Source organism: Schistosoma haematobium, chromosome 1 (genome assembly GCF_000699445.3).
Source record: "Schistosoma haematobium chromosome 1, whole genome shotgun sequence".
Taxonomy (NCBI): Eukaryota; Metazoa; Platyhelminthes; class Trematoda; order Strigeidida; family Schistosomatidae; genus Schistosoma; species Schistosoma haematobium.
The window spans coordinates 48,160,400-48,180,040 of NC_067196.1; the positions used below are offsets into that span (position 1 = coordinate 48,160,400).

The window sequence follows — 19,641 nt, forward strand, 5'->3', positions numbered from 1 at the left end:
TTATGCACGACGCTGAACATCGTGTAATTCGGTAGAGCTATAAACAACAATTTCCACTCTTCCTTTTGTAATGTCGAGGCAGAAAGGTTAAGTACCAAGACTAGACGCCTCGTTTAGAGTGTATTAGTGTGAATGCTACTATGAAGCAAGTTACATTATCCGGTATTCTCAGAATGTACAAATACATCAACTTTAAAATGCTATTGTGTATGCAATTTTTAATGGATAACTATGTAATTCAATACTATACTTGATTGTGCATTGTATTATTTACTTCATTTACGATTGTGATCGATTGTATTACATGCACAATAGAATAATCAATTTTCTGTTCGAAAAACTGCTTACACTAAAATATAAATTTCAGTGAACCAGATCAATAGTTCACAAATGTTACGCGATCAATTAAATACGTATCTTTTAATAACTTAATAATTAGAGGAATAAGGAAAACGCATTATAATCAAAGATAGTGGCTAGCAGTGGGATCCAGAACACGAGTTTCGTCTTATTTTGGACTCATCAGCTGGATGTACCTGCATCTCAGGGCTAATGTTCACTCTGGGACTCGAACCCAGTACCGTTCGCTTCAAACGCCATCGCGTTATCCACTTAACTATTGACTTCGGATAGCCGCCTGCTTGTGCAATGTGGTGAAGTTAAAATTCACTTGGTTTTTTTTACTGGTCAATCGCAGTCCTAAACATCAAGTGGAAAATTCAAGTAAAAATACCAAGTGAATTTATGAGGAAAAAGCGTTATTTAGCTACTTATGATTAGAAAATTTCAAAATAAACACTTATTATCTAAATGTGTTTTTGATTTCGAAATAGTCATATTTATTATCAATTCAAACCTATTTGTATTGCACTGAATGAGTATTTTTCTGTAATGTAAACATAATAACTTACCTTTTATTGATTCATTAAGTAGGCAAATCAATATTATAATTCCGAGGGCAGATCCCATAGTTAATTACTGATCTTTCTCACAAACAAATACTAATAATCTATATTAAACTCGTCTTTATATTCTTCTTGAAAGACTGAAATTTCATAATAAAAACATTAACGTATCAAATTCCTTTATATAATTTTATTTATTGACTTACTTTGTTTAAACAAGTTAATAATATCATAACCGATCAGTAAATACATCGGTCTGTAAAGCATTTTATTGTTCATCATAGCAAACTTAAGAACAAATGAAGATTCTGGACATTACTGTTATTTTATTATTAGATTATGTCACTATTAACTCCGCCTGAAGTCCCTCCGGGGGCTACTGCCGGTCCCAAGCCCAGATAAAGGAGGAGGGTTGGGCATGTGGTTAGCGACCCCATCCCGTAGAGAACTAACCCTCTAAAAAACGCTAACCAGAAAAAATTATTCTAGCCATTTAAATTCTGCCCTGGGAGTTAGAAGGTCTTCATTTAGAAGAACTATGACGCCTCATGATGAAAGCCGAATTCCTTCCGAAGTCACGAAGCCGATGCCCCTTCTGACAACCAGAGCAACCATTTATTTAGGTAAATGGAATACTCTTACAATTTGGGAGACCGGGAGAGTCATCCAAATTGCTGCAGAAATTATGAGATACAACCTAGAGGTGCCTGGGATCAGTTAAACACATTGGACGCAAGTTGGACAACAACGACTAGCTTCAAGGGAGCTTCTGTTATACTCCGGCCATGATGAAAAAAATGCCCCACATACACAAGGAGTTGCATTGATGCTGTCCAAACAAGCACAAAATGCACTTATAGGATGCGAATCTCATGGATCAAGGATCATCAAAGCCTCCTTCAAAACAAAGAAAGAGGGCATTTCAATGAACATCATCCAATGCTATGCGCCTACCAACGATTACAATGAAGACGCTAAAGATCAATTCTACAATAGGCTGCAGTCAATCATCGAGAAGTGCCCAACAAAGGACCTGACCATTCTGATGGGAGATTTCAATGCCAAGGTTGGAACGGACAACACCGGATATGAAGACATCATGGGACGACACGGACTGGGAGAAAGAAACGAAAATGGTGAGAGATTTGCAAACCTATGTGCCTTCAATAAACTGGTCATAGGCGACACCATATTCCCACATAAACGCATTCACTAAACCACATGGACTTCACCGGATCACTCCACACAAAACCAAATCGGCCATCAACAAAACGTTCAGGAGGACGATGGAAAACGTGAGAAGCAAAAGAGGAACTGATATAGCCTCAGACCATCACTTGCTGGTTGCCAAGATGAAATTGAAACTCAAGAAGCACTGGACAATGGGGCGGACAATATCTCAAAAGTTCAATACGGCCTTTCTTCAGGATACTAACAAACTCAACAAATTCAAGATAGTCCTCAGCAACAAGTTCCAGGCTTTCCATGATCTACTCAATGGAGAAGGAACTACTGTGGAGAGCAACTGGAAGGGGATCAAAGAGGCAATCACTTCAACATGTCATGAGGTCCTGGGTCACAAGAAGCACCATCACAAGGAATGGATCACTGTTGATACACTGGATATGATTCAAGAAAGGAGGAACAAGAAGGTAGCAATCAATACCAGTCAAACAAGAGCAGAAAGAGCCAAGGCACAAGCTGAATGCACAGAAGTAAACAAGCAAGTGAAGAGGAACATCAGAACCGACAAGCGCAAATATGTGGAAGATCTAGCAATGACGGTTGGAAAGGCTGCAAGAGAAGGACACATGAGACAATTGTATGATACAACAAAGAAACTCGCTGGAAATTATCGTAAACCAGAACGATCAAGGAAAAGCAAGGAGGGCAAAGTATTCACCAACATCGAAGAGCAACAAAACAGGTGGGTAGAACACTTCAAAGAACTCTTGAATCGATCAGCTCCACTGAACCCACCCAACATCGAAGCAGCACCCACGGACCTCCCAATCAATGTTGGCCCACCAACAATTGAAGAAATCAGCATGGCCATCAGACAAATCAAGAGTGGCAAAGCAGCAGGACCGGACAACATTCCAGCAGAGGCACTAAAAGCAGACGTAGCAGCAAATGCATGGATATTGCACATTCTCTTCTGCAAGATTTGGGATGAGGAACAAGTACCAACAGACTGGAAAGAAGGACTCCTGATCAAAATACCAAAGAAAGGCGACCTCAGCGACTGTGATAACTACAGGGGAATCACTCTTCTCTCAATACCGGGAAAAGTCTTCAACAGGGTATTGTTAAACAGGATGAAGGACTGCGTAGACGCCCAACTTCGTGACCAACAGTCAGGATTCCGTAAGAATAGATCGTGTACAGACCAAATCGCAACTCTACGGATCATTGTGGAACAATCAATTGAATGGAATTCATCACTCCACATCAACTTCATTGACTACGAAAAGGCATTTGATAGCGTGGACAGAACAACACTATGTAAACTTCTTTGACACTACGGCGTGCCTCAGAAGATAGTCAATATCATACAGAACTCATATGATGGATTACACTGCAAAATCGTGTATGGAGGACAGTTGACAAAGTCGTTCGAAGTGAAGACCGGTGTCAGACAAGGTTGCTTACTCTCACCCTTTCTCTTTCTCTTAATGATTGACTGGATCATGAAGACGTCAACATCTGGAGGGAGACACGGGATACAGTGGACTTCTAGGATGCAGTTAGACTATCTAGACTTCGCAGATGATCTGGCCCTCCTATCGCAATCGCAACAACAGATGCAGGAGAAGACGAACAGTGTGGCAGCAGCCTCAGCAGCAGTAGGTCTCAATATACACAAAGGGAAAAACAGGATTCTCCGATACAACACAGAATGCACCAACCCAATCACAATTGACGGAGAAGATTTGGAAGATGTAAAAACCTTTACGTATTTGGGCAGCATCATTGATGAACAGGGTGGATCTGATGCAGATGTGAAGGCGCGGATCGGCAAAGCAAGAGCAGCATATTTACAACTGAGGAACATCTGGAACTCAAAGCAACTGTCAACCAACACCAAGGTCAGGATTTTCAATACAAATGTCAAGACAGTTCTACTGTGTGGGGCGGAAACCTGGAGAACTACGAAAGCCATCATCCAGAAGATACAGGTGTTTATTAACAGCTGTCGACGCAATGTACTTTGGATCCGTTGGCCGGACACTATTAGCAACAACCAACTGTGGGAAAGAACAAACCAGATCCCAGTGGAGGAAGAAATTAGGAAGAAGCGTTGGAAGTGGATAGGACACACACTGAGCACCTAACTGCGTCACAAGACAAGCTTTCACATGAAATCCTCAAGGCCGAAGGAGGAAAGGAAGTCCAAAGAACACGTTACGCCGAGAAATGGAGATAGACATGAGAAAAATGAACAAGAATTGGATGGAATTAGAAAAGAAGGCCCAGGACAGAGTGTGTTGGAGAATGCTGGTCGGTGGACTATGCTCCATTGGGAGTAACAGGCGTAAGTAAGTAAGTTACATCACTATTATTTTACACAAAGTAAAGGAACTTTTCATAATTAACTAACAGTTGTTTTAATGAAACATAGTAACTGATAGAATTAAAACACTTAATGTTATTTATGGTATTTTATCATTGTTTACTAAAACAATTTGAACTCGTCTTGTGGACATATAATACACTTTATGTCATAAATAGAATAACCTTAGTTTTTGTATTTAAAAGTTGTCAGTAATTATATTTCTTTTACATCGATAGTAAACTTGAAAAATAAACTTAACAGTTTTCAAATTCATTTGGATCTTCATACCTTTTATTCTTCACTATTTTTGTACTTACAATTTACCTAATTATTTGTATATATCCATATATACCTCAGCCAACTGTATAAATTTTACATAATAATCTAATGTTTGTTCTACTTTGAATGTTGAGATAATTGTTTATCATTTTGTATTATCTTAATTGCTCTTATTACAACTAATTGTCATTTTCTAATTATCACTTTTAAATGTTTTAATTTTAATTTTATATACTCCTATTTGTGTGATCATTATCTTTAACGCTAACTCACAAATTAACTGAATTAGTTAAATGTTTGACATGCTGTAAACAATGCCATAAAAGTATTAGTAATAATAATTTAGGTACTTATTTAACTAGCTTAAGAAAGAGCATCTGTGTTTTTTAAGTTTTTCAAGCACAATAATAGACCAAGACTAATACGGGTTGTATTGAGCTCCAGGGATTTTGAGAAACATTTGGAGATACCTTCTGAAAAGATTAATATATATGAAATAAATCCTCTGCTCAGACTGTTACTTTACGAGATCAACTGCCTATCAACATCTACCTTCACGATTATCATATCTTCATATAACTGGTATTCTCTTTGCCACTTTACATATGTATGGATATGAAGGACTAAAACCTGTTTAGTACCATGGAACTTTATTATTTATGTGCATACTATGTACCAAATACGTATACACAGTCATATATATATACAAAAGCTCAATCTTGCAGCATCTAGTTGATTCCGGCCACTTTGCTTCACCAGAGGCCTTCTTCCACGACACAATCCATTCGTATAACTTGCTTATGTCCTCTAGAATTACCGTTGAAATATAGTTTTCTTTGGTAAGAAACAAGAATCAACAAACTTCTTTTAGATCAGAAAGGAAAGATTTACCATGTTAAAAGAGTGAGCACGTGTCATTGATGAAAAGGAGAAAGATTAATGGACCAATCACACTTTCCCGTATAACCCTACTGGTTACATTCATAGGCTTAGACTATCAAGATTCAAAGAGAACGACATGGCTATGTTCTGCTAAAAAAGATTTGGACCAGGATAAAAGGGGATTCCGTATGCCAAATCAAGAAAGGGTTAAATGATTTTTTTCCATGAATCATGATAGCACTTATGTCACGTTAATGAGCCTATAGTTAGTAATATCGCTACTTGATCCCGTTTTGAATCTAAGGATGATAAGCGATGTTTTCTATACATATGAATAGGCCCCATAGTTTATAGATAGATTGGATAGTTTCAATCGAAATAATGGGAATTCTCTATCACAGTACCTCACGAACGATGCACGAATCCCATCCGTTTCACCTTCATAGATCTTTTTTCAGGGTAGTTATAGACTGATTGATGTTGGTGGATAAATGATTAGGTGTCAACATTTGAAGCCTGTTGGTAAATGCTTTGGTTTTTGTGTTGTAGTATCGCGAGTAATGGCAACTGAATTGTTGACAAACAGTATCGGGGTCGTCTACAATTCTACCGTTAACTAAGATGTGTCTGGCTGTATTAGGAAAATTTGATTTCATGTGAGCTTTGCGAAGCCGAAGTATAAATAATTCTGAGCCTTTACTTTTATTCTACATAATCATAAGATACTTACGTTGAGATGAATCATCTACGTCAATCAAGTATGCTCTGAAGTGTACATACGTTATGGTACTTGTGGTAGCGGTGCTTCAGTTTTCTCAGCTTTCTCTTAAAAAAATTAAAAGTATTTTCGTCCCTGTTAGCATTACAAGTCATATGGTCGATAACTGGAGTACTGCGGAAAAGGCGATCAGTTGGATTGAGGTATAAATTGGAAACTCAGTGTCAACGTTATTTGTGAGGAAATAAGATTCGAATGGTAAGCATCGAATAAGAGTTCCAATGTGCTTCCAGGTTTGTTGGTCAAACTGCCTGCTCTGGTAGACTGATGCAGCCTCAGAGTTCGATAGTATAATGTTTAAAGAATGAATAATACTCAATACAACTCTGCGGTTCCTCAATAAAAATTCATGACTGATGTGCACTGAGATAGAGTCAGTGTTGATTATAAATGTTAAATCAAGTATATTATTCCTCCTAGTCGGTTTTTGTACTTGTTGAACCCATTCACAAAATTCGACCTGATACTGAAGTCGAGTTCCATGTAATGTACAACAGATTAAAATCAACTCCGATAATTTGGTGAGAAGCAATGAAAAACATGTTTGTTGACAATTTGCCAATTCAGTATCAGCACGGAGTGGTCTGTATATACATTTCATCAGTAAACAATTATGTGATCCACAATTTACAGCAACTCAAATGGAGCACTCTATATCATAGAAACACATATACTTAAATTTACACGCCCGAATTTTTGAACGGTTATAGATAATTCTACCACTTTTTATTCCATAATATCGATCACGTCGAAAGAAAACGTAGTTATCTACGGTTAAAGAGTGCTCAGATATGAATGATTTGCACCATGTTTCCGTAGTAAGCACAATACTTGGATTTAAAAGTAGTAAAAAGGTTTTAAAATAACTAGATTTTTTGGATATAGAGCGGGCATTGAATGAAAGAATAAGAAACTGAGAAGTATTGTAACGGAAAGAGAACGATGAAAATCCCTCTGCAGCTTCTTTGTTGAACAGTATTGTCATTTATTTGTTCCTTCTCCCTGTTGTGTATTTTAACCGTTGTTCAGATCCCGATTAACCACATCTTTTGTTCTTCAGTCTTCCTCGTTTGAGCCTTTATTATGTGATTCTGATTAAAGACTCATCTTTTGTTACCTAATTTTCTATTGCATGTTGCCGGACTATTGACAGTAAGGTCGTGTTTGACTTAGCTAAAGGTCACGGCGTGGTTCAATGTGTGACTGTTAACCTTCTGACTGTCTGCTTGGGAGGATTGCTGGAATCCCTGCAGACAGATATTTGATCCCATCTTGTCGGGAATATTTGTATTGATTCTCAGGTATCAAACCCTTTGGTATTAACTGTCTCTTTCATTGTTTAGCGCGCTACTTTGCGTTAGAGAAACTTCTGACTGTATAGCACAGGCTGTACCGTTTGAGGTATTTTGTATTTTTGATGTAATTTGTTCTGTTTTCTAAATTAGAACAGTTTATATTGAGCACAGAGTTTGTGTTTTGATAAAATATAATACGAGTATCTCAAAAACGCGTTGTGAACTATACAGAGGAACATGGTCTGGTCTAATCGAATAAATTTTGGGTTCGTCAGTCCGTTGTTCCAACCAACTATTGGTTGTTTGGTCGCTATAGGTATCATGAAGAAGCAGGTTAGAGAACTGGTCATAGATAAAGGTTTCATGGGTACTCATGGGATCGGCCAAGGTATGAGTTATTTTTCGAGGGGCGATAGATTCTGTAATCGTAGTGTTTGTATGAACTATTGATTCCTTTGTACTTGCTGAATGCTTAACTTAGAATTCCAAATACCGTTCATTCGTTCGTGCTTATCTGTAATTCTCGATTCAATTTCGTTATTTCTGGGATTCTTAGTTTGTACCATAATTCAAATACTGCTAATAATCACAGCAACTTTGTCATTACTTGTAACATTTACCATTGCCTGCAGAGAACCCTGGAGAAGCACAAAAACGTCTCCTGACTGTTATTGACTTTTGACATCTGATGTTGGCGTGGTGTACATCCTGGGAGACGGAACAAGGAGGCTATCCGGTCTACGTAAGCAGTCATGTACAATTCTAATTACTTTTAATACCCGATTTATTTGTAAAGTGTTACAGACGTTTATTTTTAAGGTTTTTAGTTTTTTAGCCCCTTTGTAATTTGAGGGGATTCGAGTGTCTTTAACCATACTTCCGGTGGTTTACAGGGTCCGAATATGTCGACGTCTAGTGCATAGGTAGTTATATAGTTATTGCAACTATTTCGCCCGTTGGCCGTTGCATAGTTACTGAAACTGGGTATTGCAGTGACGTGAATGTGAACTGTATTGTCCAATTTGTCATCAACAAAAACATTTATGGTCAGATCTAAGCCAACATTTTAAGAAGACGGACACCATTTACATCAGGGTCACTTTCCTCTGGGTTCTGAATTTTAAGAGATTCAAGAGAGTTGTGTACTAAAAACTCCGTGTTGAAAAGATGAGAACTAAAGCAATCGAGCGAGCACTTTCAACGTCGCTTAAACAATTAGGGTGTAACTGAAAAAGATATACTTCGTCGGCGGATAAAGTTCACCCCAGCTCCAACTATTAAAGTGAATTGCTGTCAAATTCTCCAGATCTAACATGTCGAGGCGCCAACAATTGCTGACACTAATTATTGCCATCGTGATTACGGAATATGAGCAGTGAGGATGTCTATGGGTTATTCGATGCTCGAGTTGTTCCTGAATGAATTATTTGATTGAATAATTCTTTCAATCCTAGCTTTTCAGAAGCTAGTTGGTATATTTTTAGGAATCCAGGTGACCCTGTATTTGTGATCTGGCATAAAACAATGCTTATTGAGCACAAATTAATTCTGCTAGGCTTTGTGGCGTTTAGGATACCTACCAATTCTCGATACGAACCATAAACCGAGAGTATCCTCGAGTTAAATGCGGCATACCCCAGACCAGAAACTTAAGACCTATAAATAACCAGATTTTACATTTTTCCGCTAACCTCTGTTGGCTTAAGTGGACGATGTTATAGGTTGCGATGTTCTATAAGAGATGAGCGAATGGTAGATACTGGAACGTCAGCAGTAACAAAGATCTAGTGAATCCGTTCGCGTAAACCTCAGCTCAGATAACTGTGATGATCATCCTCTCAGTTGCCGCCAGTAGATAAAAAATGCGGTCTTTCTGAAGACCTTTCAATTTTGTGAAGTGGATCCTCACTTCTGCAATAGCGTCGGGGCGCAAATGAGCCTTTGGTGATGCTTAACTGATGGTCACACCAATCGGCTACTGTAAATAAACAAGAAGGCTTTCCAGAACAATAGTTGTAGTGAGGGTTAGGTTGAAGTTGAGGAATCTGTAGGATTTTCTAAATTTGCCAGACGACATTAAGTACTTTTAGTGGTACCGGAACCATCTACGGATATTTTTGGTGTTCGAAGATGTTTCTAATGCGAATAAACTCCCTAGGGATTGTCAGATCACACAATTTCGTCTTAGAGACTGTTGAAACGAGCAAGACTATTTCAGAGATCTGGGTACGATGAGATTTTTCCTCGACAGAGAAAACGTCAGTGCTAGGAGTTCACATATTCTCTAAACATCTGATGGAGTGTAAGGCCTTTTTAACTACGACACTATTGTTAGACGACTCAACAGAGATCTACACTTGTGGAATCTTACGTTACGAAAGTTCATTTGAGAGATCTTAATTGAAAATCCGTTGACCAGTAACTTTCTCGTTTCGAAGCACTTCTGTTTTCGAACCGCGTTCTGTTCTGATTGTCTGAGGCTTATCGATCAGTGAAATCTTCACACCCACAGACAGCGGTTTTAAGGGTCTTGTAAGATGCGGGCTAGTCATTACCGAACATATCTGATGTAACGTACCTGTCCATCTCGCATACCTATCCTCTAATAATTTTGTGAAGCTGTATATGCGGGTCAGTCACATTGTACTCACGAAGATGTGCCTCTATGTAGGGGCATTGAACTCCTTTATTGCCAGGCAATAATGGAATTAACTGTAAGGTGTGAGATTTTAGCGTATTCAATCTACTATGCCTACAAGTGTTTTCGGCTGTTATAAGAATAGAAATATATAAATATCAGAAAACGTATCAGAAAATGCAATACGTGCAAACAATAAAGCTAGAAAGTAACTTAAAAGATATCCTCAAGACCTAAGTAACGCAGTGAGACCACTAATGAGAGGGGGTCGAATACGACCGGAATTGACAATGTATATATCAGGGTCTCTCTTAATGGGAATTTTTGAGGACAATTACAAAACTGAAGAATGATTGAGTAGGAAGGTCTATCTCGTAGCCTATAGTTTATAATCTGACTAGTTACCAGAACTATACTCTGATTCATTCTAAAATATCTGATAAAGTTCAAACAAGCGCCTGACATAGTCAATAAATTTTACTCTGTTGTAACGTTTAGTTCTTGGTGGATTTGCATTTAGTGTAAAGATGCGTTATATGCTGGTAAGGATTGTGATGAGAACCAAGCATAAAGCAACGTTGAAGCAGGGTAAATGACTGCTAAGGCAAATGATGCGCCTACCTTTTGGTGGTGGAAGGAGCCCATAATGACTATCAAAAACACCAACGTGAAGTCTTAATCATCTGGTGGCCGAAACTGAAAGTTGTTTAGGAAAAAACGTGCTTTGTAAATGAGCAGTATTATCTTAACGTGGTTTGCGTTCTCAGACTTTTAATGCGTTCTTAAACAACTAAAGTTCCATTGCCGATCCAAAGAATCTGTCATGAGCTTCAGTTTCGGTAGTTTTTTCCCTTTTGTATCGTATCCGAGTTAATAGATAACTGTCGTTTTGCCTTGGCTTACCATTTGGTTTAGCGACTTTTCATGTCGTGGCCAGCTCTACCATATCCCTACGTTTTATACCGTTCGTTTTTATCCGTTCTGAGTATATTGTTTTTCCACAACATCAAACGTTTGCTAGATATTTTTTTAACAACTTATATTTCACCATAGTTACTAATATCACATACAAACGACCTGGATAGCGTTTTGCTGACACTTGTGGTGTGCGCAATATAAATGTGAAGGTTGGTGTCGTGAAGTATGTACAAACAATACAGTAACTGGTAACAACAAAATTAGAAGGTAAAATTGTAAGTGAGCATGTGATTTATACAACATGAATGCTGAGGATTTCCTGAGCAATATCATCCTCCTGAAAGGTTTGTGGGAAATTTGTAAGCTACCCTGAAAACGCGCAGTCCTGATTTGGATAAACAAATAAAGACGCACAGTGATGTAAAGAAGGTCTTGAACAACATCAGAATTGATAGAAAAACACGGCCACTAATGTGGATTTGCCGAAACTCAGTATAGCTATGAAAACGACGACGTGCCCTCAGAACAAACTCTCCAGATACAGCCGTGGTCTTCAAAACTTTCACGGTAGGCAACTGAATCCACATTAATGGTGTAAGTGTGAATAGAAGGTCACCGTCGAAAATGCTGGAAAGCTCAGGTCTTGAAAGAAAATCAGCTAATAAATTGGTCTTTCAATCAGCCCTTAGGCCGCAATCTAACTGTCAAACATCGGAGAGCTCCACCTTAACGTACTCAAAAATCTGAGAAGACTATCACCGTTCCAGATGGTTCTCCCATAACCATAAACCAAAAACACAGTTCTAGCCTTCTTCCCAGTCTGTAGAACAAAAATTGATAAAATAACTTGGGAAGAGCTAAACAATAAGCTCAAACTTCCCAAAGTTGAGCCACCAGCAGTTACAGGACCTATTTGATGGAAGAATACCAAACATGGAAATAATCCAACACTTCTTCGCCTAACGTCTGCAAACCCAACTGATATAGAAGTTGTTCTGCTGGCCAGTCGCTTGCCAAAATCAGAATGGAATAAGAGTATATTGTTTGATAGACCATATTCTGAGCACACTCTTATTAAAAACACCCTAAACTGATTACGTGAGAGGTCGTTTAGCGGAATAAATATGGTTGCGTAAGATGTCCCAGAAAACACAGACCCTGACTATGCAGACTATGATATTTTGAACCAACTATTTATGACAATTATAAGTACTCAAAGTAATGTGCTAACAATTCCCGATATAGTGCAATCCAAGGCAGGTTAATCAAGGTGAGCACAACTGAACACATTATATTTGGAATTTGCGATTTGGTGTATCAGAAACAGCACCATCTAAACAAGGACACCTCCTGGCTCCGATATAGTTCATATCGCTGTGATAGAAGTAGTAGTTGTTGTTGTTGTTGTAATATTAGTAGCTTCAATCTTGGCGAAATCCCCCAGTGTGATGTCTTTACAATCTCTTTGTGTGTTCCGCTGTTCGAGTAAGACATGACTGACTCAAGAGGCAAGTGGCCTTCTTCAGTTGACCAGTAGGAATGATGATGTGGGCTGGACTTTTAACATGAGTACTGACGGTGAAGAATATGCCAGTGTTGTAAGTTCTGCTATAGGACGAGCTAAACACCTGATAGCAAATCATGAAAAACGGAGATCTCTTCCGAAACAAATGAAGAGTTAAATACCATTAGATATTGATGGTCAGGACCATAAAGCAGTGATCAAAGACCTCGATAATACCGTCGACGTCCCAAACATTCTTGATATGACCTCCTTGATTGATGACAAATCGAAGGTAGTGTTGAAACAATGAAGAGAAGGAAAAACAGACATAAACAATACCTGTTAGGTTAACTAGTCTTTTAAGGACTAACACTCTGAGTCATTGAATGGCCAACAAAATCCCAAATGAAGGTAGTACCTAACCGTGGTGTGATTGTACAACATTTATCGTCACTGGATATAACTATGAGCGATTTGCACGAACCAAGCGGCTCTGATCCAAAAATAGCTAAATAGAAAGCCCCCAGTAGTTAGCGTGCGGGAAATGATATCACTATCGCGAGCCGTGAACACTTTCAAAGACGTCACATCGGTTTCTATTTGGAGTCTGGAGGATCTTAAGTTACAGGAACCCACCATCGGAAATGCACTGCAAGAATAGGCTTCCGGAGTATCAATAAATTAATAACACTCGGTAGGTGAGTTGGAGGAGAGACCCAACCAAAAAAGATCTTGGAGTTAGTACTCAGAAGCCTCGAGGAAAGCTGCGTTATACCAAATAACGCATAAAACCTCGTAATTCGAATGTTTGTATTGGACTACATTGGCCACCTGAGGATCGAAGTAAATGGAAGAATGTCCTTACTGAGTCAAAAACTTGAAAGTGAGACGGTAAAAAATCCTAAGATTCAGGATTCTCTGGTAGTCAGGTCTTGGAAACCAATGATGCCCAGACAAGTATCAGTAAGACGAGTCATCCTCAAAACTATTTAGAAGTGCATAATAGAAACGCCTGCAATCTTAGAACTAAAATATCCGGGCCATAAAACAGTTGTTGTCACAGTAACTTGGCTCATCGTAGATGTAGACTGTTCTCGGTTTGTATTAGAAATGATAGAGTTATGGACCGCAAGGGAAATGACATAATGTTATGTTTTCGCCAGGTCTGAAGCTATTACGAGTTCACTTAGTATGCGAACGGAACAAAGACTTGTGACCGTAGGCCAATAAGCTAGCTATTTGTTGCGTCCCAGCCCCGCTAACTAGAGGGAGAATTCCAAGCTTGGAACGTAAAAGTATATTCCGTAAGCCAGAAGCACGAGTGAATAATAACAGACACGAATCAAACGTTTATATACGGCATAAAACTGTCCTTTGGAAGCGTAGCAAAAATAGCATGCTAAAAATACACAACGGACCAATAGTGTTGAAGATTCTCCCAAGTGGAGATACGACATAAAGGTGAAAAGTGTGCTCTTGGCGCGGAAACAAGGAAATTTAAATTTTCAAAACATAATTATAAAATTAAGGCACTTACCAAGTGAGTTCTGGGGATCTAACATCTTCAACAGTGTTAGAGATCACTTCCATGTGCATTCGGGCACATCAGAGATGCATGATGGGGGGACATATGTGGTAGTTTTTTGCACAATTAAATTAAGACATGGGTTAGTGGCTAAAGAAGGAATATACCTCAGCCCATGTTGCCATGATAACTACTTGTATTGAGTCATGTCTGTTCTTGTAGTAAGGCTCGATCTTCAATCTGACATAGGCGAATTAACTAGAAGGTCTCAAAGTTGGGGCTTAAAGATTGACTTTAGAATTAGTATGCCAATACAAATCCAACGCAGCAATAATTCCCACTAGCAGTATAGGGTTGTGTAAATTGCTGAGTTGTAATTGAGGTCGTGAATCAATCTGTCTTAGGCAATCAATGAAAGCCTGAAAGCACTGGGCGGCATCTTTGTCCTAGTACGGGACACTTGTGCAGTGTGCGTCCACATAACTATTGTCATGAGCTCACTAGTAGCTAGGATGGAGAGGCGATTTACAGAGTTCTAGTGAAGAGCCGTGACCAACAGAGTTCAGCTGTGTCGCGTGTGAGGCAATTACTCACTGGAGACGATGGAAGATGTTCGCGCAATACCGTGGATTGTTTGGAGTTAGACTTTAACACCCGTGGATCCCTGCTCAGTGGTCTAAAGGTTAAACAAACGAGCACAATAAAACAATCACTGGTACAATTGGTTAGAATAACAAATGTTTCAATTAAATCAATCGCGTTCTCTTGGTAAAAGTAGGTCACCACAAGCGTTCACGCGCGAGACTGAGGGTACCAGATCCGAGTTCCGCGTGCAGAATCGTGGATGTGCACTTCTATGTAGTCTCATACTTGAACGAGACGGCCTTCCAGTGCGGTCTAATACTGATCGGCTCATGATCTCAATTAAAACTACTAATATGCCGCAAACAGCACATCGCCCCCATGAGTGCAGAAGCACAAAGACTTAAGGACAATAACAAGTCATGACCTAAAAACAACTGCTCATTCCAACGCAGCAGCTTCGAAAGATTCTTGAGCGTCCTGATCACTTCGCCAAGCATTCATACGGTAAGGCGAGATGTTGCGGGTTTTATATCTCGTCTATGTAAGAGTACTGTGTTCAAGCAGCCAGTCCGTGCCTTATAAAGGATATCAACAAACTCGAGCGTATGTATCGTGTAAAAACAAAGTTGGTGAAGAGTCTCTTCAGGCTACTTCAAGAAGAGCGCTGAAAACGCCTAAACTTTTTCCTTTATTGTATCGTAGGTCGCGAAGTGACCTTATATCAGCACTCCATATTTTTAATAACGATTTAGGTATAAAGCGAAAACTAACACAGGTTCAAAGACCCACCATCCTTACTACTGAGAACTCTTACTCCAACTGCTGCGAAAATACATTTCGAATAAATTTTGCGCTCGTAACCCTGAAGCGCAATTTTGACCAGTTTGACTGAAGAACTTCCCACTTAATCTTCAACAGTTTTGTTTGACTCCATTTAGGGTATGGAAGTGCAGTATTTTCTCTCTTAGTTCAAAAGGATAAAAACACACTGAAACGTATCCAACAGTGGGCCATGAAATCAGTTCGGGGACTCAAATTCAATGCACACTAGGGGAGCCTCCAATCACTTAACCTTTACTCATCAGGGTATAGACATCTTGGAGGTGACTTTCTAATGACCTACAGCATCCTAAGCACTTTTGTGCATCCTTCTTAATACTTACTTAACCTCAGCCTCAATAAACCTTGGGGGTGACACCCAGAGACTGAAAACAATATAGCAGAAAAAACTAGACACACCTTCTACTCCTCAAGAGTAGTCAAGTGCTGGAATTAACTGATGAACGAGCTAGTCCAGATGACTCTCAGGAAACTATTAAGAGAAAGCTTGACATATTCTGAAGGACAAAGGACAGTATCTCACTAAAATTTACTAATATTTCGATTTTTATCGTTAAGTATAGCTAGGGGCCTATCTGAGGACATCGGTGATACACTGCTAATAAATATGGAAGCCCGTTAAGCAGAAGATTCTTCTATTTCGTCTAGAACCATTTGAACCATTTAAAGATTTCAAATACGTAACAATACTACATTTGCACTCTGGCGTTATTATGAACCTTAATCGTTCGGTTACCTAGTTGCCTTGTTCGTCCAAGTATGTACACACTTTGTATTATGGTCAGTTCACTGTAAGTATTCACGAAATTCTCCTAGAAATACGTAGATTACCATGAATAAGTCAGAAAAGCATTTATCTTCAGTGGTCTACCTAAGTAACCAAGGGAAATGTCTATTTTAGCCACTATATTGGCTATCTCTATGCTTATAAGCATAGAGATATTTCAGTATTGATGGTAGAAGCCTAGGTGAACTTTAAAAGTGAAATCAGCAAGTCAAGTCACCTCTACTAATCTTCATGGTTCGTAGTGCTTCGTAAATTAATTAATTCATCTCACATGAGACGTGACGTACGTCCGATATATCGACAGAAAGTGCTTATAATGATTTTTTTTTTGGTGGTGAATTCCAATAAACAATGCTCCATGTATAAGTAATTTGGTCTTAGTTTTCGAAGATATTGAGATTATTCTATGTAATAACTACATGAAATAAATCAAGGAAAAACAGGTCTGTATCAGCGCTCACAATTCATAGTACCATAAGGAACCAATCCTACCTCAAACGTATCTAAAGATGCTAACATCCTTGTGTTGGCGGAAAACTACAGTAATTTTTGACTCTACATCACATAACACTGAATAAAGCTACTTATAATGTTAAAATAATCTCCAGACGTAGGCCTATGTTTTCTAGACGATTTAATCTCGGTCTGTAAAATTTTATTACTGGCTGTACTCGAGGACAAATCAAAGCTCATGCAGTTAACTTGGACCTTTTCAGAGTAGGGGCTAAAGCTGCTAAAATTTTTAACGGTCAGATTCCTCTTTCTCGAATAATTTCTGCATTTTGTTAACTCGAATCATCACAATATATGAGGAACGTTTCATTGTCCGTGAAAACATGGTTAGTCCTCACTGTCTCATTAAATGATAACAATCTCCATATTCTACTAAGAACTTGTAGCACTTCTTCGCTTTTTTGTATTAGTCCTCATTGTGCTTTATTGTGGTTATTTGATTTTACGATCATTACATCACACAATTTAGCAGTCGAAGTATAATTGAATTGACTAACTCACGTGTTAAAATAATAATGTTAGGCATTGGGAGATATTCTAATTGTCAACATTTACATGAAAGTTCACTGTATTTGATTTATTCCAAAACATTCACTTTTTCTGTCTTAGGTTAATTTCCTTCGCGTAATCAGAAATACTGTTGTCACTTGGTCTCTGTGTCTTCTCAGTATTCCCCTTACCAATTCGTTTGGTGGACGCATTTTTCTGTATTCATATGGAGAAGGAACATCGCGACGTCATTAGGAAGCTGCGTGTTTTTCTTGTAAAAAATATTTCTAACCTTGAAGAAATCCTCGATATACTGGAATCCGCACTAATTATTACTGAAAATCAACGGCACTCAATACTCTCTGGAACAACATTAGCTGAAAAGATACGTAGATTCTTAGATATTATAGTCAGATGTGGCCCATCAGCATATGACAAGTTTAAGCAAGCTCTTCTAGAAACCAACCAAAAGAGTATATATGATCGTTTGAACGAAACAGAGGAACTAAAAGTCCTAGCTGGTCATGGTATATCATCAGAACGCTTATCTGATACAAGAGATGAATCCATTATGATCCCAGATAGAGTTAGCTCACATCCGTTGACACCCTACACTGTAACTTCGTTCCCGCGTGGTTACGTTCTCATAATAAATATAGAAGATTACAGTTGTGAATCCGGAGTACCTAATCGTCATGGTTCGTCACACGATGCATCTAAACTCCAAATTCTATTTGAGGACTTTATGTATAGTGTTGCTGTCATTAGAAATCTAGAGGGTGAAAAACTTAAAAAAGTAGTGCGAGAATTCGCTTGCAAACCAGAGCATAGTAACGTACATGCGGCTGTCCTTATTATTTTAGCACATGGGTTAGAACATCATATTATAGCAAGTGACGGCACCCATGTTAGCATCGACGAACTTGTTAGTTGTTTTACTAACAAAAAATGCCCTCTTCTAGCTGGAAAACCTAAACTCATACTTATACAAGCCTGTAGAGGTGAAGAACGTAATCATAATGCTCTTGTAAAGCGTGATTTTCTAGACTCCCTACCATCAAACTTTTGTGAAGTTTCATTAGATCCCAGCTCTTGGCTGTCGCTGCCACATATGAGTGACTGTGTAATTGTGTATTCTACCTTACCTGGATTTGTATCTTGGCGGTCTGAAATAGAGGGGAGTTGGTATGTAAAGGTGTTTGTCGAAGTAACAAGGTTGCATGGGCACAGGCTTCACATTCTTGAACTGTTGACAGAAGTCAACAATAGGCTTGTGTCAGAGGCGTCAAACTATGGCATCAAGCAAATATCACAACCAGTAACAACGCTAACTAAGCCTTACTATTTGTCCACTCTGAACACTTGAAAAATTTATTGTATCCAGAAATATAGTAATCTACTTTCATCCCATTGCTACTAGCTTCATTCTCTACGGAACTTGTGGTATAAGATCTTACTTTGATTGTAATTAGGCGTATCAATGCATGGGCATTCGAAATATTTCTTAATAAATAAAGCTCTCCTCCTAGCATATTTCGTATCTACCCATTTTCGCTTATATTGGAGCGTCGTGAAAGCGGGTATGCTTAATAGTTTACGGTACGATCCATCAGAACAGCTAGATATGCTGCTTACAACTCAGCATAACATAACTAGGTGGTTTGTCGGTCCGTGTTTGCGAGAGACAGTTAGTATGCTGCTTAAATGCTTTCGCCGGTGTGAAATTACCTTACACAGTAGATAAATCAAATATGGACTTCTGGACGCATATATATAAGCCCATACGCAAACTACATGGCTCGTAATTCTTTAGTAGTGTTTAAACACGTAATTCCGACTTTCTGTTACGAACAAGTCCTGGGACTTGATTTACATATCTCCGAACGACATGAGTGAACATATTTCGTTTTGATAATATTCTTAAATCTTGTTTATGACAGAACTGCTTTCGTCTGTATTTTTGCGCAGTCTAAAGAGGTACACTTTACGACAACAGTAGACAAAATCCCGAAAAGTATGAAAACTTATCGCAATTATCTTTTTATATCACTTAGGAGAAATTACAAAGAAAATCTGGAAGTAACTATATACAATAACCTTGTGAGAAGTAATGTTTGAAAAAGAAATTTACAAAGTCAAAAGATTAA

General features: G+C 38.6%; 1 protein-coding gene across 1 annotated transcript; it reads left to right on the forward strand.

The window, feature by feature from the left end:
* Positions 1 to 16,150: 16,150 nt before the first annotated feature.
* On the forward strand, positions 16,151 to 19,576 carry MS3_00001440 (uncharacterized protein). Its single transcript, XM_012940646.3, has 3 exons — positions 16,151 to 16,462; positions 17,615 to 19,508; positions 19,552 to 19,576. Exon 2 carries the CDS (start codon positions 17,721 to 17,723, stop codon positions 18,858 to 18,860), a length of 1,140 nt encoding a protein of 379 aa, XP_012796100.1. The 5' UTR covers positions 16,151 to 16,462; positions 17,615 to 17,720; the 3' UTR covers positions 18,861 to 19,508; positions 19,552 to 19,576.
* The last annotated feature ends 65 nt before the right edge of the window (positions 19,577 to 19,641 follow it).

Coding starts and splice junctions, on each gene's coding strand:
- MS3_00001440 (XM_012940646.3), top strand. CDS start 17,721: ATGGAGAAGGAACATCGCGACGTCATTAGGAAGCTGCGTGTTTTTCTT.